The sequence below is a fragment of the Amblyomma americanum genome, chromosome 5, assembly GCF_052857255.1.
Source record: "Amblyomma americanum isolate KBUSLIRL-KWMA chromosome 5, ASM5285725v1, whole genome shotgun sequence".
In the NCBI taxonomy this organism is placed as follows: Eukaryota; Metazoa; Arthropoda; class Arachnida; order Ixodida; family Ixodidae; genus Amblyomma; species Amblyomma americanum.
Window position 1 is genome coordinate 80,084,999 of NC_135501.1, and position 22,788 is coordinate 80,107,786.

At 47.4% G+C, this 22,788-nt stretch overlaps 1 protein-coding gene across 1 annotated transcript; it reads right to left on the reverse strand.

Annotated features, from left to right (window-relative positions):
* Positions 1 to 1,460: 1,460 nt before the first annotated feature.
* Positions 1,461 to 5,245, reverse strand: LOC144132561 (uncharacterized). Its single transcript, XM_077665054.1, has one exon. The coding sequence runs from the start codon at positions 5,168 to 5,170 to the stop codon at positions 4,553 to 4,555; it is 618 nt and encodes a 205-aa protein (XP_077521180.1). The 5' UTR covers positions 5,171 to 5,245; the 3' UTR covers positions 1,461 to 4,552.
* Between the last annotated feature and the right edge of the window lie 17,543 nt (positions 5,246 to 22,788).

The following is a 22,788-nucleotide window of genomic DNA, read 5'->3' on the forward strand; positions in this document are numbered from 1 at the left end:
GCACAGCTGTGTGAGTGTTGGTGACGATGTCTATGATCGACACAAGCCACGGGTCTCTGCGCTATTCCACAAGCATATTAGACGCGGCAAGAGGCAAGAAGGCCGGATCTGGCACCGATGAGCATGCAGCGGCGCTGGGAAGAGGAGATCGAGATAGACCGTCAGCGTCCATGTGCCTACCGCCAGAGCGATATTCAACGCGGATGTAACTCCTGAAAGCGGAGAGCCCATCTGGCTAGGCGGCCGGCCGGGTCTTTAAGAGACGCCAAACAGCAAAGCGCGGGAAGGTCCGTGGCGACATCATAGTGGCGGCCGTACAGATAGGGTAGAAATTTCGTGAGCGCCCACACAATCGCTAACCATTCCTTCTCCGTAACGCAATAGTGGCCTTGCGCCTTGCTGGGCACCCGACTCACATATGCAACGATATATTCCTCAAACCCATCTTTTCGCTGAGTCAAGACAGCTCCAAAACCGACACCGCTTTCATCCGTATGTACTTTGGTAGGGGCTGTGGGGTCGTAGTGGCGAAGTATGGGCGGCGAGGTGGGAAGACGGCGCAGCGTGGTGAACGCGTCTTCGGATTCGGGTGACCAAGCGGACAGGTGGTTGTGTTTTCCATGCAGTTTCGCGAGTGGTGCAATGATCGACGCAAAATTGTGGACGAAGCGCCGAAACTAGAACCACAGACCGATAAAGCTCCAAAGCTGCTTGGTTGATGTCGGCTTAGGAAACTCCGCAACAGCGCGGAGTTTGGCCGCGTCAGCGAGAACGCTTCCCTTAGATATGATGTGACCCAAGATGGTTAGCTGCCGGGCGCCGAAGTAGCACTTCCTCAGATTGAGCTGCAGGCCGGCGTCGGTGAGGCAAGTCAGAATTTACCTGCTGCAGGCGCGTGAGGTGAGAGGAGAAACATACCGAAAAGACAGCGATGTCGTCCAAGTAACACACGCACGTGTGCCACTTTAGCTTGCGTAAGACGCTATCGTTCATTCTTTTGAATGTAGCTGGCGTGTTGCACAGGCCGAATGGCATAACGATGAACTCGTAATGGCCGTCAGGGGTAACGAATGCGGTCTTCTCTCGGTCAGCGGCAGCCATCGGGGCCTGCCAGTAGCCCGAAGACAGGTCAAGGGAGGAGTAGTCTGCTCTTTTCAGCCAATCAAGAGCGCCGTCCATGAGGGTGAGTGGTCTTTGTCGGTAATTTTGCTGAGTCGTTGATAATAGACGAAAAATCTGATAGAACCGTCTTTCTTCTTTAACAGCACACCGGAGAGGCCAAGGGCTATGAGAGGGACAGATGACGCCACGGTACAGCATGTCCTCAACTTGCTCACTCATTAATTGACGCTCATCCGCCGACACGCGATACGGCCGCTGCCGAAAAGGCGGGTGGGAGCCGGTCTCAATGCGATGAGCCACGGTTGATGTACGGCTTCAATCAATCAATCAAAGGAAGCTTTATTTCATAATTCACAAAAAAATTGTACAAAATATTTGGACCGATAGCCTACATGGCTAGTGTCCGGTCCAATACAAATCAAGTCATTTAGGCATTCAGGCAACCACATAAATATGTAAAGTGAAAAAAAAATGAAAACAGCGAATTAACACAGCAAAAGCATCCAGTGTCCGATCGCATGCAAAAACAAGGCATTTTGGCAAACGTACAAGGAAGGTATACACCGGCATTTTAAGAAACACAGAAACACAAAAAGGAAATCACATGATTACTTGATTATGCAAGAAATATAATTTAGAAGATAGTTTAAAATTTCTGGCAAGCTTTATTTCCAATGGCAATGTATTCCAGACTTTCGTCCCAATGAACTCGATTAATCTCTCACCGTATGTGTTGTGATGGATCGGAAGATTAAAATTACCATTAGCAGCATGTCTTGTGTTGCGAACAGGCAAAGTGAATAAGCTCATCGGGAGTGGAGAGTTAGTTGTTAACATGCAGTTTACTAGAAGGGAGATTTTATAGTCGCGTAGGGCGGAAAATTTTAGTACTCGAACTTCTTCAAACAGATTGTTACTTGGATGATGCAATGGAGAATATGTTATAATCCTTAGTGCTCGCTTCTGTAACCGTTGCAGAGGTGCGAGATAAGTTGAGTATGTGTGGCCCCATGATTCGCAGCAATAACTCATATGACAATGAACGAATGAGAAGTACAAGCTTCGTAATATGTTGCGAGGAAAGTATTGTCTAGCCTTAATAAGGACGTAGCAACCAAACGCAGCTTTATTACAAACGCTGTTCACTTGATTCTTCCAGTTAAGGTTATTGTCAAAGATAACACCAAGATATTTAAATGAAGGAACTGATTCGATTATACAATTGTTCAAGGAAATCCTAATATGGTTAAAGTCAACGTTTCTTCTTCTTGTATGGAAGACGACATATTTAGTTTTCGCAACGTTCAATGTTAATCTATTGTTACTGAACCAGTTGGAAACAGTCATTAAATCCTGCCTCATGTCGTCTTGCATCGCAGAAACCGATTTACCTGTGAATATGAGGGCCGTGTCGTCTGCATACATGAGAACCTGCGAAAGCGAGACTGAACCTGGAAGATCATTTATATAGATGGAAAACAGTAGAGGCCCCAGGACAGATCCTTGGGGTACTCCGCATTTTATATAGCTATATGTAGATTCAAGGTTGTTAATTACCACTTTCTGTTGTCGACCTGATAAGTAACTGGTGAAAAATTGCAGTGTGTCATCAACAATCCCATAGGCGGCTAGTTTCCTCAGTAATATTGGATGTGATACAGTGTCGAACGCCTTCTTCAGGTCTAAAAATATACCAATTGCGATTTCGTTTTTATTAAGAGCTGAATTTATCAACTGGGAAAGCGTTAGAACGGCTGTAGAGGTCGACCTGTTTGGGACGAAACCGTGCTGCTGGTGACAGATGATGTTATACTGACTAAGGAATATTTTTAGTTGAATGGCAATTAGTTTCTCAAAAAGAGTATTTAGAATGCTTAGTACAGATATTGGACGATAACTACTTGGGTTGTTTTCGTCTCCAGATTTATAAATAGGCACAACTTTCGCGATTTTTAGAATGTTTGGGTAGCAACTAGTCTCTATAGCATGGTTAAATATATGGCATAGTGGGTTGGACAGAATGTCGATATTATGCTTTAAAACTGAAGTCTGAATACTGTCGTGCCCAGCCGCTTTATTAACTGGCAGTGCGCTTATTACAGATGTAATTTCCTCGACAGTGACTGCATTTAGATTAAAATCGGTGTGGACAACTCTGGGTAGGGTAGTAGAGGCGGACTGAAAAGAGAACTGGTTTGCAAGAGATTCACCAACATTGGAGAAGTAGCTATTAAAGTCATTGACTACCTGTACGGAGGGGTCGTTAGGGGTAACGCGTTTCTTCGGTCCAAGTCCTGTGACGTCCTTAACAATTTTCCAAACTTGTTTCGAGTCAAGGCCAGGTTTCGTGACTAAATTACTGTAATACATTTTTTTCGCTCTCCTCATCATCGTAACAGACTTATTCCTATAAAGCTTGAATTGACCGTGATAATAATTGTTTGTTTTGTTTTGCTTCCATTTGTGATAGAAGGAGTCTTTTTTCTTTAGAACCGCAAGTATATGATCAGTTATCCACGGGCACACAGCTTCTTCGTAGTTACGACGTGTGCATTCGCGCTTGGACTTCATTACGGCATTTGATACGCAGCGGATAAAATTTTCACACTCTATATTCACATCACTGTCGTACAATTTCACAAAATCAATGCTCTGCAAGAAGTTTCGAACGGAGGCGTAATTTACTCGAGTTCTTTTGTCTCTAGAATACGTTTTGCAATGCGGATATAAGTAAGTGCGTGGTAAACACATGAAAGTCGGACAGTGATCAGCAATAGCTATATCACAAACGCCAGCGCGTACAGTCATTTCATTGTTGCAGAACATATGATCAATAAGGGATGCAGATGTCTGTGTTATACGAGTAGGTGAGGAAATAACGTTTTTAAGGTTAAATGACTGCATGAGAAGCAGGTAGTCGCACTCGGAACATCCATCTTTTAAAAGATCGATGTTGAAATCACCGCATATAACAAGTGGAGTATTGGTTGTCATTAGTGGGTTGAAGATAGTTTCCATATCCGAGAGAAAGTCCTTTACGCTTGCGTTGGGAGGCCGGTATACCACACCAATGTTAAGACCACAGCCGAGGTGTACAAAAAGAGATTCGACAGACTGCTTACTACATGAGCTATCTTTTACAACCTGGTAATCAACACTATTCTTTATGAAAAGCGATACACCCCCACCGCGTGATTGGCGGCACCTTGGTAAAGATATCATGGCATATCCGGGTATTTCAGCGGTTTCATTTTCCTTTAACCATGTTTCTGTAATTGCAATAATGTCATAATGAAAGGAGAATTGTGATAAATAGGAAAGAAGAAGGTCTAAGTTTTTATGTATGCTGCGGATATTACAATGCAAAATAGATATGTTTTCCCTTTCTATCCAGGTTTGCTCGATTTGCTTTACACAAACAGCCATTGTGTTAGAGAACTTGTCGCAAGTCTTCTGCACTTGTCACGTGAAGAACATGTGAGTTTTCAACTTTGCGCATCAAAATTTTTCCGTCTGACACCCACGTGAACTTCCATTTTTTCTCTTTCTTTGCTTTCACCGCCATTCCCAGCAATACTTTATTAGCAGGACATAAGTGCTCATTCACAAAAACGGGCGTATTGCCTTCAAAACCCAACTGAGAAACATTAAGCCTTTGCTTCTTTGCAACTTTCAGAATTTTATCCCGCACTGAACGGGAAAAAAATTTGACAATTATGTTCTGTTCATCTTTTTTCTTTGTAGGTACACGATGAATAACTTCAATGTCAGACTCGACCACTTCAGTGTTCAGGCATCCAGAAATCGTTTTCATGGTGGAGATGAGGTTCTCGTCCGCAACCACAGGAACACCCTTTATCTCCAGGTTATTTCGGCGACTGTATTGTTGCATATCAGTCAACTCTCTCCTGACTTTCTTTAATTCTGATGTCAAATGGGCGTTAGTACTCCTTATTGCCTCATTTTCTGCTTTAGTGACAGCAAGTTCTTTCCTCATCTCCACCATTTCCGATCTGAAACCCTCGAACTTTTCATTGATCAAGCTCATAGATTCTTTCAGCGATTGTAACTCTGTTTCAATCACCGTTTTCACCGTATCTTTCAGTTCCACATGCTTGGCATCAAAAAGAGCGGATAACTCATTCAGGGCATTTGCTAGTTCCTTGATCGTTGACGGCGCTTTATCAGACATGATTCTCGCCAATAGTGGAGCAATCCAGCAGCCAGAGATACGCTCTTTAACCTAACAGGAAAAGACTTCCAGCACGTACCTGCACAGAAGGAACGGGGGGTTAACCGCTGCCCAGTCTCGCGGCTGCCTGGATTGCTCCAAAATGACGACCCCCGTGGACCAACGCAGTCTTTTATAGCTGAGCGGTGACGTCAGACCAGGCCAGACGCGTCAAGGGGGAGTTTCCGCAGGAACATCTTGCGCCGACACGTGTGTACCGCCGCAACAGCACAGTGATGTGGCAGGGATGAGGTGACGATGGTCCAGCCGCAAAAACACTTGATCGCCGTCGAAGCTCTGCACAGAAGGAACGGGGGGTTAACCGCTGCCCAGTCTCGCGGCTGCCTGGATTGCTCCAAAATCCCCTGATGGGCTGATGGGCTGCATCGTAAGCGGATTGGAACGTGGGGAGAAGGGCTGAAAGCTGCTCGCGGTACGTGGACGGAGGATTATCGTCGATGGCGGCGCGGAAAAGTTCGTCAGGCTCAGGCTCAGTAGCGGGCTCGGAATGCATGGCGTTTACTGAGGGACGGCTGGCAACTTCGTGGACGTTAAGGCCAGAGAGAGTGTAAGCATGTCAAATGCAGCCAGGGGACTTATTATGGAGCAGGTTAGGGGGACACGAGGACGGATTGTAGAACAGCATCCTCTTGACACCCTGGCGGACTTTGAAGACAGCAAAAGGTAGCGGCAGGTTCTTGCGGCGTACAAAGGAAGCAGATGGCGTAAATGGAACGGTGTCATCTGATGTGGCCCGGCACGACAGGGAAACAAGGGCAGATGCTTCTGGTTCAACTTAAACAGCTTCAACGATGGCGACCTTGAGTGACCAAGGGGCAGAGTTTCCAGTAGTAAGCTCGTCAGAAAAGGCAGACAATTCAACTTCGGCGCAGGCGCAATCGATGACGGCGCTGTTGCGTGACAGGAAATCCCACCCGAGAATTATATCTTGTGAGCATCAGAACCGCACAAAGAATTGGACAGGATACAATATATCCTCCATGATGACCCGCGCAGTGCATGAGGCCAGAGGGGCAATGCGCTGTCCCCTAGCGGTGGGGAGCGAGAGACCGGGATGACGTCGTGATTTCGCGCGAACGGCGGCAGAGTTTTTCGTAAATCATTGATACCGAGGCACCAGTGTCGATAAGCGCATGTACCCGCAGTACGTCGACGATAACTTGAAGAACGTTGCGTGGGGAAAACAGAGGCCTTGCGCTTTTCGAAAAGCGCGCAGTTCATGCCTCCTGAAGTGCGGAACTTAGTTTACCTCTTCAACGAAGGGAGGGTGACGGCGGATTGGTCACAGTAAGCGGCGACGTGGTGATGGAGAACGTCTGGTCTCTTAAGGACGACGGTCGTTAGCGTACGCGGCCAGAGCCGAGGATGAAGGAGCCGAATGATGCATATGAGATTGATGCATAGTGGTTGAGTTGGTTGGCGAGGCCGCCGTGCGTCGGCGACAGTGGCGGGCAATATGTCCCGGGAATCCACACGAGTAACAGATTGACCGGTTATCCGATGTGCGGCACGGGATGTAAAGCCGCTGCTGGGACAGAGGTGAAACCGGTGCTGGTCCTAGAGGCGGGGCCGGGCGCAGGACGGACTTAGGGGGCGGAATAGCCATGGGCACAGAGCACGCCGCTACTTCTGCGTAGGTCATCCGGGCGGGCATCGGAGGTAGTTGGTGATAGTGAGCCTCGGCGTAGGTTAATAGAGCAACCGAAGCGACTTGATGTGTAGAGGTAAGAGCCTCGGAAACTTCATGGCGGATGACCCCCTGCAATGGCGCCACAAGAGGAGACGCGGCGTCGCGACTGAAGGGCATCAATGAGAGCTGACGCGCGACTTCCTCCCGAATAAACTACTTATCTTCGGTAACAGTTGCGCCGGGTCGGTATCAGACTTGAGGGAAGCAAGACACTCCTGCTGCGAGAGCTGAGAACGGGTAAGGTTGCGTCACTTCCGAAGTTCGTCATAGTGCGTGTCGTTCTGTTGTTGTAGCAACGCTGCTTCTGTCTTATTTCTTGCAGTCGCTGTAGAACGGCGTCAGTGAGGATCGTCTTCGGCATCAGGTGACAGGTGAGGACCAGAAATCGTGTTCTGGTGCGACGCCCCATTAACCTTTGAGCTGAGGATTGCAGACGGTCGTTCCTCGGAGTGTTCCTCCATTCTGACTATTCACTGTAAAAATAAAAGTATTAAACATGCACTTGTTGAGCAGATCTTCAGCTTCTTGAACGGCGCGTTCTGCCAACCCGATTCCCCGAGGGTGTTATGGGCTAGATGTGATGTGGTTCATGTCGAACTGATTCGTAAAAGATTGGAAAGATTAGAAGGATTGGAAGTACTAGAATGAGGTATTCATTGCCTTCGTGGTGGTGGAAAAGGTCAACGCCGACAATTTGCCATGGCAAATTTGGTAACTCGTGGCTAAGCGTGAGCAGTTTTGCATTTCTCTTTTTCTACTTGTCGCAAATTGTCGATGACTTCACTACAACAGCAATGTCCGCGTTCATGTTTGGCCATTACATCACCTGTCAGGCTCTCACCTAAATTTTATCTTCGCCACAATGTGCAGCAGGTCAAGGACTTCTCTGCGCATGGCTCGAGGAATGACAAGCATGTTGCTTCTGACAAGCAGCCTCTGAGTAAAAGTCTCGCGGTTGTATATGCTGCGCGGGAAAATGTCAACAAATGAAGGGCGGCGGGCATTACGTCGCTTGACATCCCTGACAAAATACTTGCTTTATGGGCGTAAACCTCTGGCTGGCAGACGTGGTTTGCCGCCTGGACTGTGCAGTTAGTAAGAATGTTACCATATACAGCCCCACGAGTAGCCAAGCCGCATTGTGTTAAGCAAATCAAAGCTTGCACGGTAAAGCAACAAACAAATAAGGCGCATGCGGATTTGCGGTACTCGTCCAAGCGCCCGAGTTTACCATTGCAGCGCTCTCATTCGCGCGCCATGAAGAAATAAGTAGAAAACACCGTTATCGCACTTATCGCAGCTCTGTGTTTGTCTTTCTTCTGTCATCCACGCGTTTTTTCCGCTGTATATTTCCTTTTTCTGTGATGTAATCTTAACGCAGCCCACTTCTGTCTAGCTAGCATTTGCAAAACGCCGCTGTATGCTCATGGTTTTGGGGTTTTTTTCGGCCGCCCTTCCGCACCTCTAGGCGCGGTAGCTGCCTTCGTTCTACCAAGAAGTGAGGCAATGGCCGAAAGGTGGCGCTAGTGGTAGGCAGGGAAACTCCAGAGCAGTTTCCCTATACTGCTTCTTTGCTGGTATAGCCGCTGCAGCTGGACACCGCACCCGCAACCGCAAATGAAGAAAAAAATGAAAAGAAAAGAAATAAAACGAAGAGGAGGAAGGGGAAGGAAGAAGTAGCGGAGGCAGCCAAAAGAATGTTGTCAGTGGGAGCGACCTCCGCTCATAGAATACCCAGAAATGTGAAAAGGTAAACAAAAATATAATATAAAAAATAAAACAAGAGGATATGTAGCCTTCGCGGGAACAAAGGATGAGTTGAATGCAAGATGGAAATAACGAGCCGAAACAGACATGAAAAAGGGGTATGACCTAAGACGATACATCAGTTGTGGTGCTTTGTCTATTAGGGTTGGAATTTTCGTTTGTCTCTGCCATCGAAAGAGATGATAGGGTGCCGTGGTTTACTTAGCTGCCCTTTTCCACTGCGTTAAACTTGAAAATAAAGTATGATTCTCGTTGTTCGCGCTCCCGAGTGTTTTTAAACCCACTCTGTAATAATGTTACTTTAAGTTTATCAAACTCATGGCCTTTCTCGCGGAGTTGTCTCGAAATAGGGAGGCAAGGGAGAGATTCAACATGTCAGCGGTTTTATTAAATCTTAATCGGAAGAAATTGCCTGTTTGGCCTATGTATTGCATTTGAAATTTGCCGCACTTGAGCATGTAAACAACATTACTGGAATTGCAATTTAAATCTTCTCGGATAACATGTTAGAAATCTGAATCGGTACTTTTAGTCAGTGCTGTAGTTTGCATGTTATTGCAAACATGGCATGGGTTCTTTCGGCACGGTGTGCAACCCACTGGCCTCTGTTTATTAACCGTTGAGTGCACAAGGTTGTTTCTAGATTTTGTGGCTTTCTGTATGTTACGTAGTGAACGATTGCAATAATTTTGAAGAGCTATTCACTTTGTTCTATGATATTGAAGTGTTTTTAAGGATTTTTTTAATACTTGGAAGGTTGTCTGTGAACGTCAGTACAAGATAAGAGCGATGCGGTGTTGGCAGCGGTTCCGAAGGGATGTGATTATAATTAGTAACTTGCACTTTTTAATGGCATCGTTGATGATAAAGGACGGGTAGCGCTGAATCCTTAAAGCTTCGTTCATGTGATTAGCATTTTTTTGAAATTCTTACGATCGAGAGCAAATGCGTTTCAATCGGGTAGCCTGTGAGAATGAAATTGAAGTTTTGCAGGAAGTTTTGCAGGAACCATTAACCTTTGCTCAACACCAAACCGCCCGACACCCACTGTGCAGGGCGATACGCCACCAGTTGCCACTCTGACAAGTCCCAGATCACGGAGGATTCCCATGTCAACACCAACCGAACCACCACTGTGCTCACAGCAAGCTTCCGTCACCCTGCAGAACTTCGGTGACGAGGTCGCCACGCCGAACAAGGGTATAACCTCAGATGACGCTATGGCTCAGCCAAACGGCTGATGTTAAAGTAAAATTGACAGGCCGACCAGGTTCACGCGCCCACCATCTCTCCTTCTCCTAATGTCACACCTTCTAGGAATTTTTGAAATTAAGAAAAATTATTGCCAGCTAATCGGGCAGGAGCTCCACATAAAATATCTTCAAATACATCTTAAATCAGAAACTGTACCTAGAGGACATTTCGTCTCTCTGTCCCCATTCATGAGTAACCTTTCAGGATGCCATCAAGAAGCATGGAGCAAAGAAATATTTAGGGCTTCTTTTAACCTTCTGAAAATAACAGTGGAGCACTTTGAACAGACGTTAGCATCAATAACACTTGAGGAGAGGCGAACGCGTCCAAACATGGTACTCTAAGCGTCCCAGACAAATGAGCTTGTGGTCTTTCATTTGAGCAAAGTTAAGCAAATTTGGACGAAGAAACTGAAAAAATTCTCTCGTGATGCCATTGCTGTTGAGGCAGGTATAGAGCGCAGATTGGTATTGCAACTAGCAACCAACGTATCCGCTCCCTACAATAGTAACGAAAGGGTAAACAAACATACAACCACATTAGACCGAATACCTGGAGAGCCACACCTTCCGGAAAAATTGTGATGAAGACGACGAACTGTGCAGTGGCGCGGGTAGGAGCGCTCGAGCTAGGCCAGTGGCCATAAAATCACCGCATTGCCATCCACCATCACTTCTCTTTCTTCGGATGGCCGCCACGTAACATTCGGTGGAGGTGCGGGGTGTCATCGGCATCCTGGTCCAGGAGCTTTGGGGTAATCCTTCAGCCGTGGTCGCTGGCCGTTATTTCTTGGCCTGCGTCGCCCAGCCGTACTCCAGACTTTAAGACTCGAAACGACCTCGCTGTAGCCCCCTCCTCGCCCGCCCAGACAACTCAACACGACGAACTGAACCCGACGCAAGGATCTGACCTATCAAGCCCACCGACCCAAGACGCCACTTAAATCTGAAGACACCATTTTCATGCACAGGCCGTTCGGCGTGTCCTGGGGACTCGACCATCGGCTCCTGGCGACCTGGGGCCCGGAAGCTTCTTGGACCAGGAATCATTCAGCCATCTCATTCGTCGCGGCGGCCAGCACCTCACCTCACCACTTTCTCGTTCCAGTCCAACCGTCCTCTTAAGGCCGTAACTACTTCGCGCGTCTCTCTGTCACCGATCGAGACGATCCCTCATGTTGCCCCGGATAGTGTGGCCCAGCGGCCATTAAATCACCTCATTGCCGTCCACCGTCGCTTCTCTTTCTTCGGCTGGCCTCCACGTAAGAATATAATCAACCTATTAAACTCACAACTCACCCCTGATGGAAAGTTCTTTCTTTCACGCGGCCTAAAATTCTGCCCAAATTATGGCCAGTTACATGAATGCCAATTACTCAAGGATCTGGATGAGTTTCCCTGAACACTTCGACTATGGGAATAATTTTCGACAAACAAACCGAAACAATGCTTGGTGCCCCGATTTTCAGGAACAATGAACAACCAGAACTGGCAGGGATCTACTGGATCTAGACCCATATATTAAAGCGGTACAAAAGGACATACTTCACGCCTTCGGGACACAACAAACTGGCCCACTCAACCTCATAAAAAAAGAACGTAACGCCTTAGACTCGCTTAGGAAACGAACCGACATCGTCATTAAGCCCACTGACAAGGGTGAAGGTTTAGTTATTTTGGACAAAGATGATTATATTCAGGACGGCAATCACCAACTCAACGACTCAAAATTCTATAAGAACCTATCATTAAACCCCACCTCTGAACACCATAAGATCATAGCAAAAACACTCAATAAACTAACTGATGAAGATGAATTACCACCACGAATAACTAAGGGGCTGACGGCAAAAAATGCCCCCAAGGGGCGTTTTTACAAGCTTCCGAAAATACACAAAGAAAATCAGCAGAGTCCACCTATTGTTTCTTGTGTCGGCACACTGACAGAACCATCTCATATTACATCGATTCTCTCATGAAACATATACTTCCGAAAAACCCGTCCTAAATACGCGATACTAACAATTTTTTGAGAGAATTATCCGATGTCACCTTCCCTCATGGCGCTTTCCTAGTTACCCCGGACGTGGTGTCACTTTACGCTAACATCCGACATGACGACGGATTTCAGGCCATGGTCGGAGCATAGAAAGAACACAGAATCCTAGACTCTTCCAGTCTAAGTGCCATCGAGACACTTGCAAATTTGGTCCTTAAACTTAACACTTGCGAATTCGACCACTCATATTATCTTCAAACGAGTGGTACGGCTGTGGGCACAAAAATGGCACCAAATTTCGCCAGTATATTTACGAACAAAATTGAATCAGACTTTCTTTGTACATATACCCAACCAAACCGGCTTTTTACAAACGTCTTCTTGATGACATATTCATAATTTGGACAGAAACAGAGGAAGAACTAATTCAGTTTATCACCTCATTCAGCAACATACATCCGAAATCTCTTTCACACACACACCTACCCAACGAATAGAATTAACTTCCTTGGTGTTTTGGTTTGTGTTGAAGGGGGTGCATTAATCAGCAGCGTTTATAGAAAACCGACAGACAAACAGTATCTTCATTTCAACAGTTGCCATCCACACCACTGCAAAACTTCAATTCTGTACTCACAGGCTACCAGATTTGAACGCATTTGCTCTCGATCGGGAGATTTTCAAAAAAAAATGCTAATCACATGCGCGAATTTCTAAACAAACAGCGCTACCCGTCATCTATCATCAACGATGCCACTAAGAGGGTGAAAGTAACTAATCATAATCACATGCCTGCGGAATCCCTGCCAACACCGCGTCGCTCTAATCTAGTATTGAAGTTCACAAACAACCTCCCAAATATTTAGAGCGAGAGAGAGAGAGAGAAAAAGACGAACGGAAAGGCAGGGATGTTAATTAGGCTACGCCCGGTATGCTACCCTACACGTGGGAAGGGGAACTGAGGGAGAGATAGATACGGGAAAGAGCAAAGGGAGATCACTTTTCCACATGTCCGTCGGCCATTACTTGCAGGGTACACAGGGCACAAACTGATAGTTCACAACCTTGCACCCAGTCCTGATTCCTTTAAAAGTTTATAAGTGCCTTCAAAGCTATCCTATGCGATGAAGGCTTACTCCGAGGACCCAGAATCTCGGCTTCAGTAAGGGGCCAAGGATCTAAACGGCCCTTTTCCAGACAGGAGGACACGCTCACGCTGAAACCGAGGGCAGTTACAAAGTAGCTGTTCTATTGTTTCGTAGCACCCACAGATCTCTCTCTGGAGAGTCTGCCATTGCGACTATGTGGGAGTAGGCATTTGTAAACGCCACTCCCAGCCACAGACGACACAGCAGCGTAGCATCGCAGCGGCAGAGGCCGGACGGAGGACAGAGTTGAAGTAAGGGGTCTAGGCAGTGGAGACGTTTTGCGGAGCTTCAAGAAGACCATGACGGTAAAATCTCAATTCAGCCAAACATTCACAGATGTCTTGCTGCGCCGGCTCTTGTAAACGGTATGTCATGACCATTTTCTTGCGTTTGGCGTTGAGGATGTCTTAATTCAGCTACGAGTGTATTGTGATCGCCATGGCGTAAAACAGAATGAAGACATTGTAGGGATGCTTTTGAGTCGCATAACACAGCCCTTTTGTGGGGTGTTTGTGCACCAATGTACTGCACAGCGGCACGAAGAGTGGCCAATTCTGACCCGGTGGAGGTTGTCCGATGCGAAGTTTGCTGGTTAATACTGGTCTGTCTCGCAGGAATGACCACGGCGTATGTTGAACTTGTACCTAGCTGAGACCGAACTATTCATATACACATGAGTGTGGCCACTATATGCGGAGTGTAGTAGGTAGAGTTTCAACTGTTTAATGGCCGGTGTCGATAAGTTGGATTTTTTTGTTCTGCCCGGAATTGTAAGGCGCACACATGGCTCTCGCAAACACCACAGCGCAGAGCAACGCCGTGCTGCCGGGGTGAACTGTGTTGGGATGGACGACTGCTGGGCTGCTATAACCTTTGAAAATGCTGCGTGTGGATTTTGAACCGCCGCTGACTCATGTGGTGCTTGGGAACCCTTAATAGATGACGTATGTGGATCCGCAGGCTGTCAAGGGTTATATACGTCGAGAATGTCTATTCCTGGGCGATAGCAATGATAGCAACTGTTGATGCGCTGCGAGGGAGACCCAGGCATGTGCGAAGTTCCTGACCTTGTATACTCTGGAGGGCACGCAAATTCATCCTGCATGTGCTTGAAAGCTCTGGTTTACTGTACCGCAAAAATTCCAAAAAGAGTGCTCTATACAGCTGCAGCATTGATAGAATCGACAAGCCCCATAATTTTCCGCCAAGAAATCTTAGCAGGTGTTTGATAGAGATTAGCTTTTTCATTACAAAGCTGCTGCGGGCTCCATGATAAATTCCGGTCCATAATGATTGCTAAAAAACGATGAGAAGCACGATAGACAATGGCTTGGTCGTCAATAGTTAGCAGATAATAATAATAATATTTGGTCTTTGGGGAAGAAAATGACGCAGTATCTCTCTCATATATCGTCGGACACCTGTGCCCCGCCGTAAGGGAAGAAATAAAGGAGGGAGTGAAAGAAGAAAGTAAGAAAGAGGTGCCGTAGCGGAGGGCTCCGGAATAATTTCGACCACCTGGAGATCTTTAACGCGCGCTGACATCGCACAGCACACGGGCGCCTTGCGTTTTGCCTCCATAAAAACACAGCCGCCGCGGTTGGGTTCGAACCCGGGAATTCCTGATCAGTTGCCTAAACTGCAGATAACGAGTCATGCTTTTGCGCGTAAATTCCCCTATAGCGCACTTCTCGGCTTACAAGCTCGAACCTTGCTCTCGGAGATAGCAGGAAGTTGTGGTTGCGGCCCTCTGAAGTCTTGCTTGCACCTGGAATATTAACAAAATGTTTTTAAGAATATTAACAAAATCCTTAAGAGCACTTCAATATCATAGTACAAAGTGAGCGGCTGTGTTCAAAATTTTTCCAATGTTCCCCCAGGTGACATACAGAAGGCCAAAAAATTTACCAAACCATCTTGTGCACTCAACCGGTGCACGGGTTGCACACCGTGTTGATAGAACCGATGCCATGATTGCAAAAACATGCAAAGCAGAGCACTGGCTAAAAGTACCCATTCAGATTTCAAACTTGTAATCAGAGAAGGTTCAAATTGCGATTCCAGTAATGTTGTTTACATGCTCGAGTGTGGCAAATTTCAAATGCAATACATAGGCCAAACAGGCAATTTCTTCCGATTAAGATTTAATAAAACCGCTGACATGTTGAATCTCTCCCTTGCCTCCCTCTTTCGAGACAACTCCGCGAGAAAGGCCATGAGTTTGATAAAGTTAAAGTAACATTATTACAGAGTGGGTTTAAAAACACTCGGGAGCGCGAACAACGAGAATCACACTTTATTTTCAAGTTTAACGCAGTGGAAAAGGGCAGCTCAGTAAACCACGGCACCCTATCATCTCTTTCGATGGCAGAGACAAACGAAAATTCCAACCCTAATAGACAAAGCACCACAACTGATGTATCGTCTTAGGTCATACCCCTTTTTCATGTCTGTTTCGGCTCGTTATTTCCATCTTGCATTCAACTCATCCTTTGTTCCCGTGAAGGCTACATATCCTCTTCTATTTTATTTCTTATATTATATTTTTTGTTTACCTTTTCAAATTTCTGGGTATTCTATGAGCGGAGGTCGCTCCCACTGACAACATTCCTTTGGCTGCCTCCCCTACTTAACCCTTCCCCTTCCTCTCCTTCGTTTCTTTCTTTTTTTTTTGCGGTTGCGGGTGCGATGTCCAGCTTAAGCTGCTATACCAGCAAGGGACACTGCTTGACAGCTGCTTGACTCTTCCTTCGTGTTTGGGTCAAGATTCCTTTGCTCCCTGACCTTCCCGCCAGAATAAGCGCACTCTCTCTCGCTCTTTTCATTTTATATCCTTCTCCCCCAGCCCTTCCTCATGCAGCTAAAGCTGCACTTTGCTGCTTTTTGCTTGTTTAAATTTTTAATTATTCTGTACTGTCTTTTCTTTTGCCTGCTCAGGGTCTAACCCTACAAAAAAAGGGAGACACCGATAAAGTAAATCACTCTTCAAAAAAATCAGTCCTCCAATCGAAATGGCGAGAAAAATAAAAAGTTTCCTTAAACGACGCGTTGATTTTAAGCAGTCAAGTGCGTCATTTTTTCGCAACTGCGTGTGTGTGTGTGTGTGTGTGTGTGTGTGTGTGTGTGTGTGTGTGTGTGTGTGTGTGTGTGTGTGTGTGTGTGTGTGTGTGTGTGTGTGTGTGTGTGTGTGTGTGTGTGTGTGTGTGTGTGTGTGTGTGTGTGTGTGTGTGTGTGTGTGTGTGTGTGTGTGTGTGTGTGTGTGTGTGTGTGTGTGTGTGTGTGTGTGTGTGTGTGTGTGTGTGTGTGTGTGTGTGTGTGTGTGTGTGTGTGTGTGTGTGTGTGTGTGTGTGTGTGTGTGTGTGTGTGTGTGTGTGTGTGTGTGTGTGTGTGTGTGTGTGTGTGTGTGTGTGTGTGTGTGTGTGTGTGTGTGTGTGTGTGTGTGTGTGTGTGTGTGTGTGTGTGCGCGCGCGCGCGTGCGCGCGCGCGACGAGCGGCACCGTCGTGCGGCGTTTTCTGCCCGTGTCGCTTGCCTCGCCGATCGGTTCGATGCGCAACCACCGACTGAAAGCACATCTTCGCTGGTGCACGCACATCGCGTATGTCGCCGTGGCTAGCATGAGGTCTAATAAGTTTTAAAATTCTTAATTTTATAGACTGCCATACCAACTAGTCCCCTACCACAACCGTCTGGTTCCCACTAAGCTGACTCTTAGCATTGCTACGATACGCTGTCGTTGATTGTGCTGGCGTCGTCGTCGGTCTAGCGGGACAGACCAGTGCGTCAGCGACGGCATTTGCATATACCGACGAGCCCACAGACCATCGATCGCTGTCGCATCGGCCTATAGTGTGACCGGACGCTACCTATACCGAAGAAAAACTGCGTTACTGTTGTTATCTCTTTTGCGGCACCAGTCACTCATATATGGGGACGACTGCTACATCCATCGCCCGCGAAATTACAGGGGGGAATGGGACCTCGCTGCGCACATTGCAGCAACGAGAGCAGACTACATTGCTCCGTGTATGCCCTAGTGACGTCACGGGAGCATTCAATATGACGGTCGCTGCCAGTGGGAGCAGTCTCCCGGTTTCAATTTCGATCGCATGTTTTGTAATATACAGCGTATCCACGGTGGCCAAATTTAAGAAATTGAATCATAAGCTCTTCTATTAGTTACTAAAACACAACACTGCAATATGAAGAACGACCATGCCATGGTTCCTTTAATGGTGATTTCCACTGGTCGACCTGGACCGACCGCGCGAATTCCGCTGATAGGTTGGAGCATCTCCGTTCCATACGGAGCGCACTAGGTTGATCTGCCGACCAGTGGTGGATCTCACCGAAACTTGTAGTCGGCGATTCGTCACTTCCGAAACACTTGTTATTTTGGGTTATTTTTAGCGTGTGCAGGAATGTCAGCGGGGAACACTGAGCCGACTGAGCGCTGTTTTGCGCACGTATGTCGTCTTCGTCACCCGCATCATAGCGGTTACAACTTTCAATTATGGCATCGTATGGAATGGCAATAGCCATCGCATTGTCTGACGAGAGCTCGTCGGAATCTGGGTCCGCGAACTCGGACAGCAGCAGCGACAACAAAAAATACCTCTTCGAAGCATTTTTCGAGGAACATTTCGCAGTAGCCCCTGCGAAGGGCAATTTCCTCATTGTAAATTTCCCTGTAACCACTCTGCAGACATGCGTTATATATTCCTTTATGAACTTACCTATACCATAACTGTGCTCCTCATTTCCTACGATGTTCACCAAAATGCAGTGCACCTCAGGTGTAACATGAGCAAAGCGACTGGTAGGTTCCATCGCGAAATAAGTGCCTGCCTCTCGACGTCCGCTTACGCTTACTTTGGCGCCAGAATTGCCAGACCTAAACTTCCGGAACCAGTACTTCCGCTGCGCGTTCTACATGTTTCGTTGGTCGACAACGGTCGTTGTGCTCCAGGACGGTTTGGGGCGCTCTTTTGCTATTCGAGCGCCTTGCTTCGGATCCACCAGTGGAATTCGCCATAAGAGTATTCACCACCGCTACCCTCGTCCATAGCGGCGGACGTAGCACGTCCTGTAATAACGCGAGTGTGACGTGGAACATCATCTAACGGCGACGGCTGAAACTGTGCGAGGACGCTCTTATGCCACCTATTGCATCAATACTGCCAGAACCGAGACCCTCGTTAAGCTATTAGCTGACACGCAAATGAATTGAGAAGCTCGCTGGACAAAGATGAAGGAAGCGAACAGTCACCGAAACCAAGGTGCATAACGGAATGTTTCAATTTTTTTTGTAATTTGTAGTGCCAATCATTGCTAGAATAATACTTCGATTAATCTGTCGCGTAAAGAAAATTTCTTATGAATCCGCAGGAAAACAACCTTCCCGCCGGTGAATCCGAACCGACGACCTTAGAATATTGGGTCCGGTGTTCTACCAACTCAGCTACGGCGGCAGCTGTCCAATCTGCTGCTTTCGTGGGCATATAAGTTTTGCGAGTAAGCGAGCCTTGAGAGTGTTCACCAGCGCCACCCTCCTTCATAGTGGAGAACGTAGCACGTCCCATAATACCGCGTCTGATGTGAAACGTCATCTAACGGCGAGGGCGGAAAATGTGCTAGAACGCTCTTATGCTACCTATTGCATCGACTACCAGAACCGAGACCCTCGTTAAGCTATTAAAAGACAAGAAAAATGAAATGAGGGCTTCGTTTGACAAACATATGAAGGAAGTTAACAGTTATAGAAACCAAGGTGCATAGGGGATGATTCTATTTTTAAAGCGAAGACTTTACTGGCCGGGAACTTGCGATTTCATCGTGGCGGTACTCCAAGGAGGCACATGACTTCACACGCGCGCGTCGCAGCGGATATTTCTCTCTCTCTCTGGCTCCCTAGTCACTACTGCACATGCTCCACTAGTAGCACCCAGCCACAGGTGTTCTGCCGCTGCCCAGCGACACGCATTTTCTCAAAATCCAACTTTCAATTTTCAGTTTTCTCTTTCTTCTTTCCCTCCCGCCTTAATTCTTTCCTTTACGCCCCAGTTCAGATACCCACCGAGGTGTGAGACGGTTACTGTGGTTTTTCCATTCCTCAAAAACCAAACAAAACAAGAGAGCCGACGGCGTTCATAGAGTTCTATGGCGTTGACAACATTGCAAAGGCCATTCAATTTCACGAAAGGAAAGGCGCACAACAGGTTCCTTGGGTCAGTGAAGACCTCAATGTCGCTTTCATGTACGTGGCCTTGGTGTCAAACTGCAAAAGCCTGCTTTGATTGCCTTCCGCACATTCTATAGGCAGCGCGCACTCCCTGCCACCCTGGGAGGTGGCATGCAGTTAATGGTTGATCACAAGAGATTGATCACCAAATGAACGCTGCGGCTTAACTATTGCTGCAGTGCCGCATGTCAGCCACAAAGCTGTCAGCGCTAATGCATTCAGGCCATATCTCTCTCACCACTGCCGTATGTATCAAAGCACAAATGAGGCGTCCGCATATCCAGGGAGCCAGTTATGGGCCTTTCCTTTCCTCAAAGCCATCGCCATCTAGAACATCGTCAACACCAACGCCAGTGAACACCGACATCTTTCGCTTTGTATATCCTGGACAAGCTGAGCTAATCCACATTTTTTTGTAATTTGTAGTGCCAATTAATGGGAGAATAACACTTCGATTAACCTGTCGCTGAAAGAAAATTACTTTATGAAGCAGCAGAAAAAAAAAACCATGCCGCAGGTGGGATCCGAACCCACGACCTCCGCATGTAGCGTCCGGTGCTCTACCAACTGAGCTATGGCGACGGCTGTTGAATCTGCTGGTTTCATGGGTATTTATTTCTTGCGTGTATGCGAACCTTAAGAGTGTTCACCAGCGCCACCCTCCTTCACAGAGGCGGACGCAGCATGACCTGTAATACCGCGAGTGTGACAGATTAATCGAAGTATTAATCTCCCAATTGCTTGGCACTACAAATTAGAAAATAATAGGAGCATTCCCCTATGCACATTGGTTTCGTTGACATGGCTTCCTTCATGTGTGTGTGTGTGTGTGTGTGTGTGTGTGTGTGTGTGTGTGTGTGTGTGTGTGTGTGTGTGTGTGTGTGTGTGTGTGTGTGTGTGTGTGTGTGTGTGTGTGTGTGTGTGTGTGTGTGTGTGTGTGTGTGTGTGTGTGTGTGTGTGTGTGTGTGTGTGTGTGTGTGTGTGTGTGTGTGTGTGTGTGTGTGTGTGTGTGTGTGTGTGTGTGTGTGTGTGTGTGTGTGTGTGTGTGTGTGTGTGTGTGTGTGTGTGTGTGTGTGTGTGTGTGTGTGTGTGTGTGTGTGTGTGTGTGTGTGTGTGTGTGTGTGTGTGTGTGTGTGTGTGTGTGTGTGTGTGTGTGTGTGTGTGTGTGTGTGTGTGTGTGTGTGTGTGTGTGTGTGTGTGTGTGTGTGTGTGTGTGTGTGTGTGTGTGTGTGTGTGTGTGTGTGTGTGTGTGTGTGTGTGTGTGTGTGTGTGTGTGTGTGTGTGTGTGTGTGTGTGTGTGTGTGTGTGTGTGTGTGTGTGTGTGTGTGTGTGTGTGTGTGTGTGTGTGTGTGTGTGTGTGTGTGTGTGTGTGTGTGTGTGTGTGTGTGTGTGTGTGTGTGTGTGTGTGTGTGTGTGTGTGTGTGTGTGTGTGTGTGTGTGTGTGTGTGTGTGTGTGTGTGTGTGTGTGTGTGTGTGTGTGTGTGTGTGTGTGTGTGTGTGTGTGTGTGTGTGTGTGTGTGTGTGTGTGTGTGTGAAGGAAGCCAACAGTCACCGAAACCAAGGCGCATAGATTAATATTTATTTTCTTTTAAATTCGTAGCAATGATAACTGGGAGAATAATACTTCGATTAATCGTCGCTTAAAGAAAACAGCTTACAAAGCAGCTATTCGCCTTTCCTTTTCTTAAAATCATGAGAGGTTTTATACCACCCGGCCCTGGCTTCGGACTGCCATCGGCAAAATGCGTGATTGCGGCGATAAGCGCAACGCACCAAAATTCTAAGGAAGGAAACGATACTCGCGGAAGTGAAATGTTAACGAAGCTTTGTCTGCTTTAACGGCGGAAATGCCAGGGTTCTCTCGAAGTCGCTGCCTGGCCTCTACTTCGGCACCGCGAACTCCTGGGTCCTCTCAGCCGCAGACTGTTTATGAAGAAAACGCTGTGAGTGGCGTGGCCGCCGCGGACAATCTGTCGTGGGCAGCACATATCAGTCAGTCAGACACGCCTACCTTCCCAGCTCAGGTACGCAGACCCGGGAGCGAGTAGGGGGCTCCGCGACTAGAGGCCTGTGTGGTGAACCTCTCGGTTCTTCGAGGCCTCGGTCGCCAGGCGGATGGCTTCGAGTTGGTCTTCGAGTTTTGAGCTTCGAAGGAGAGACTCCCAAGCTTCCTCATTAGGAATGTTTACGGCAGCCCCAGGTGAGTAGGGGCATTGCCAGATTATGTGGTTTATTGTCCCTCTCTGGTCGCATTGTTTACATCTGTCGTGTTCTCTTGCGTCTATGTTAAGGAGGTATAGCCAGTGTGGGTTCGGATAGTTGCCCGCCTGGAGTCTTCTCAGACACCTGGCTTGTTCGTTGTCCAGTTGTGTGTGCGGTGTGGCGTAGGATTTTCTACCCAGTTTATAGTAGTCGCAAATGTCTCTGAAGGTGGTCAGCCGCTCCTCGTGCACTGAGTGGTCGAGCCGCTCTGCGCTCGCCCGGTAGTAGACGTCTCGAGCGAGCGCGTGTGCGGCTTCATTCCCCGGTGCCGATTCGTGGCCAGGAGTCCAAATAATTCTGACCTTACGGGAAATCTCCCTGGATTCAAATATTTTCTTCGTTTCTGCCGCCACCCTTCCTTTCGCGAGGTTCCAGAAGGCCGTCTTGCTGTCACTAATTATGGTGTTGGCTTGCGTCCCGACACACGCGAGTGCAATAGCCACTTCCTCTGCGATGTCAGCATTTCTTGTTTTGATCGATGCTGTAATTAACGGGATGCCTGCCCCATCTACCACCGCGGCGACCGCGGCCCCAGATTTTTCGGTGGCTGCGTCCGTGTTTCGAGTCCATTTCTCTAGCTATGGCCTTGGCTCTGCTTTCCCTTCTTTCCTTGTGGTGAATTGGGCTCATGTTTTTTGGCATCGGCGGGATGTAGGGGTTGTCTCTGTACCCGTTGTTGAGACTAACTTTCGGGGCGGTGCCCCTCTCGAGTTGAAGCCCCACCCATCTCAGTATTTGTCGCCCGGTGTCAGACAGACTGAGCCGCTCTATCTGTGTGGTTCGTGTGGCTTCCGCCAACTCGTCTACTGTGTTGTGCATTCCAATGGCCAGTAATCTTGTAGTCGAGGTTGATTGAGGGAGACTGAGTGCGTTCCTGATACTCCTTCTTATTACGGATGCTTCGATCTTTTCTTTTTCCTTCGCATTTAGGTGCAGGTAGGGGATGACATAGCAGATTCTGCTGGTGATGAAAGCCTGCATTATTCTGGCTAAGTTCCCTTCCTTCAGACCTCTGTTTTTGAGAGAGATTCTTCTGATGAGCCCTGTTACTTGCGC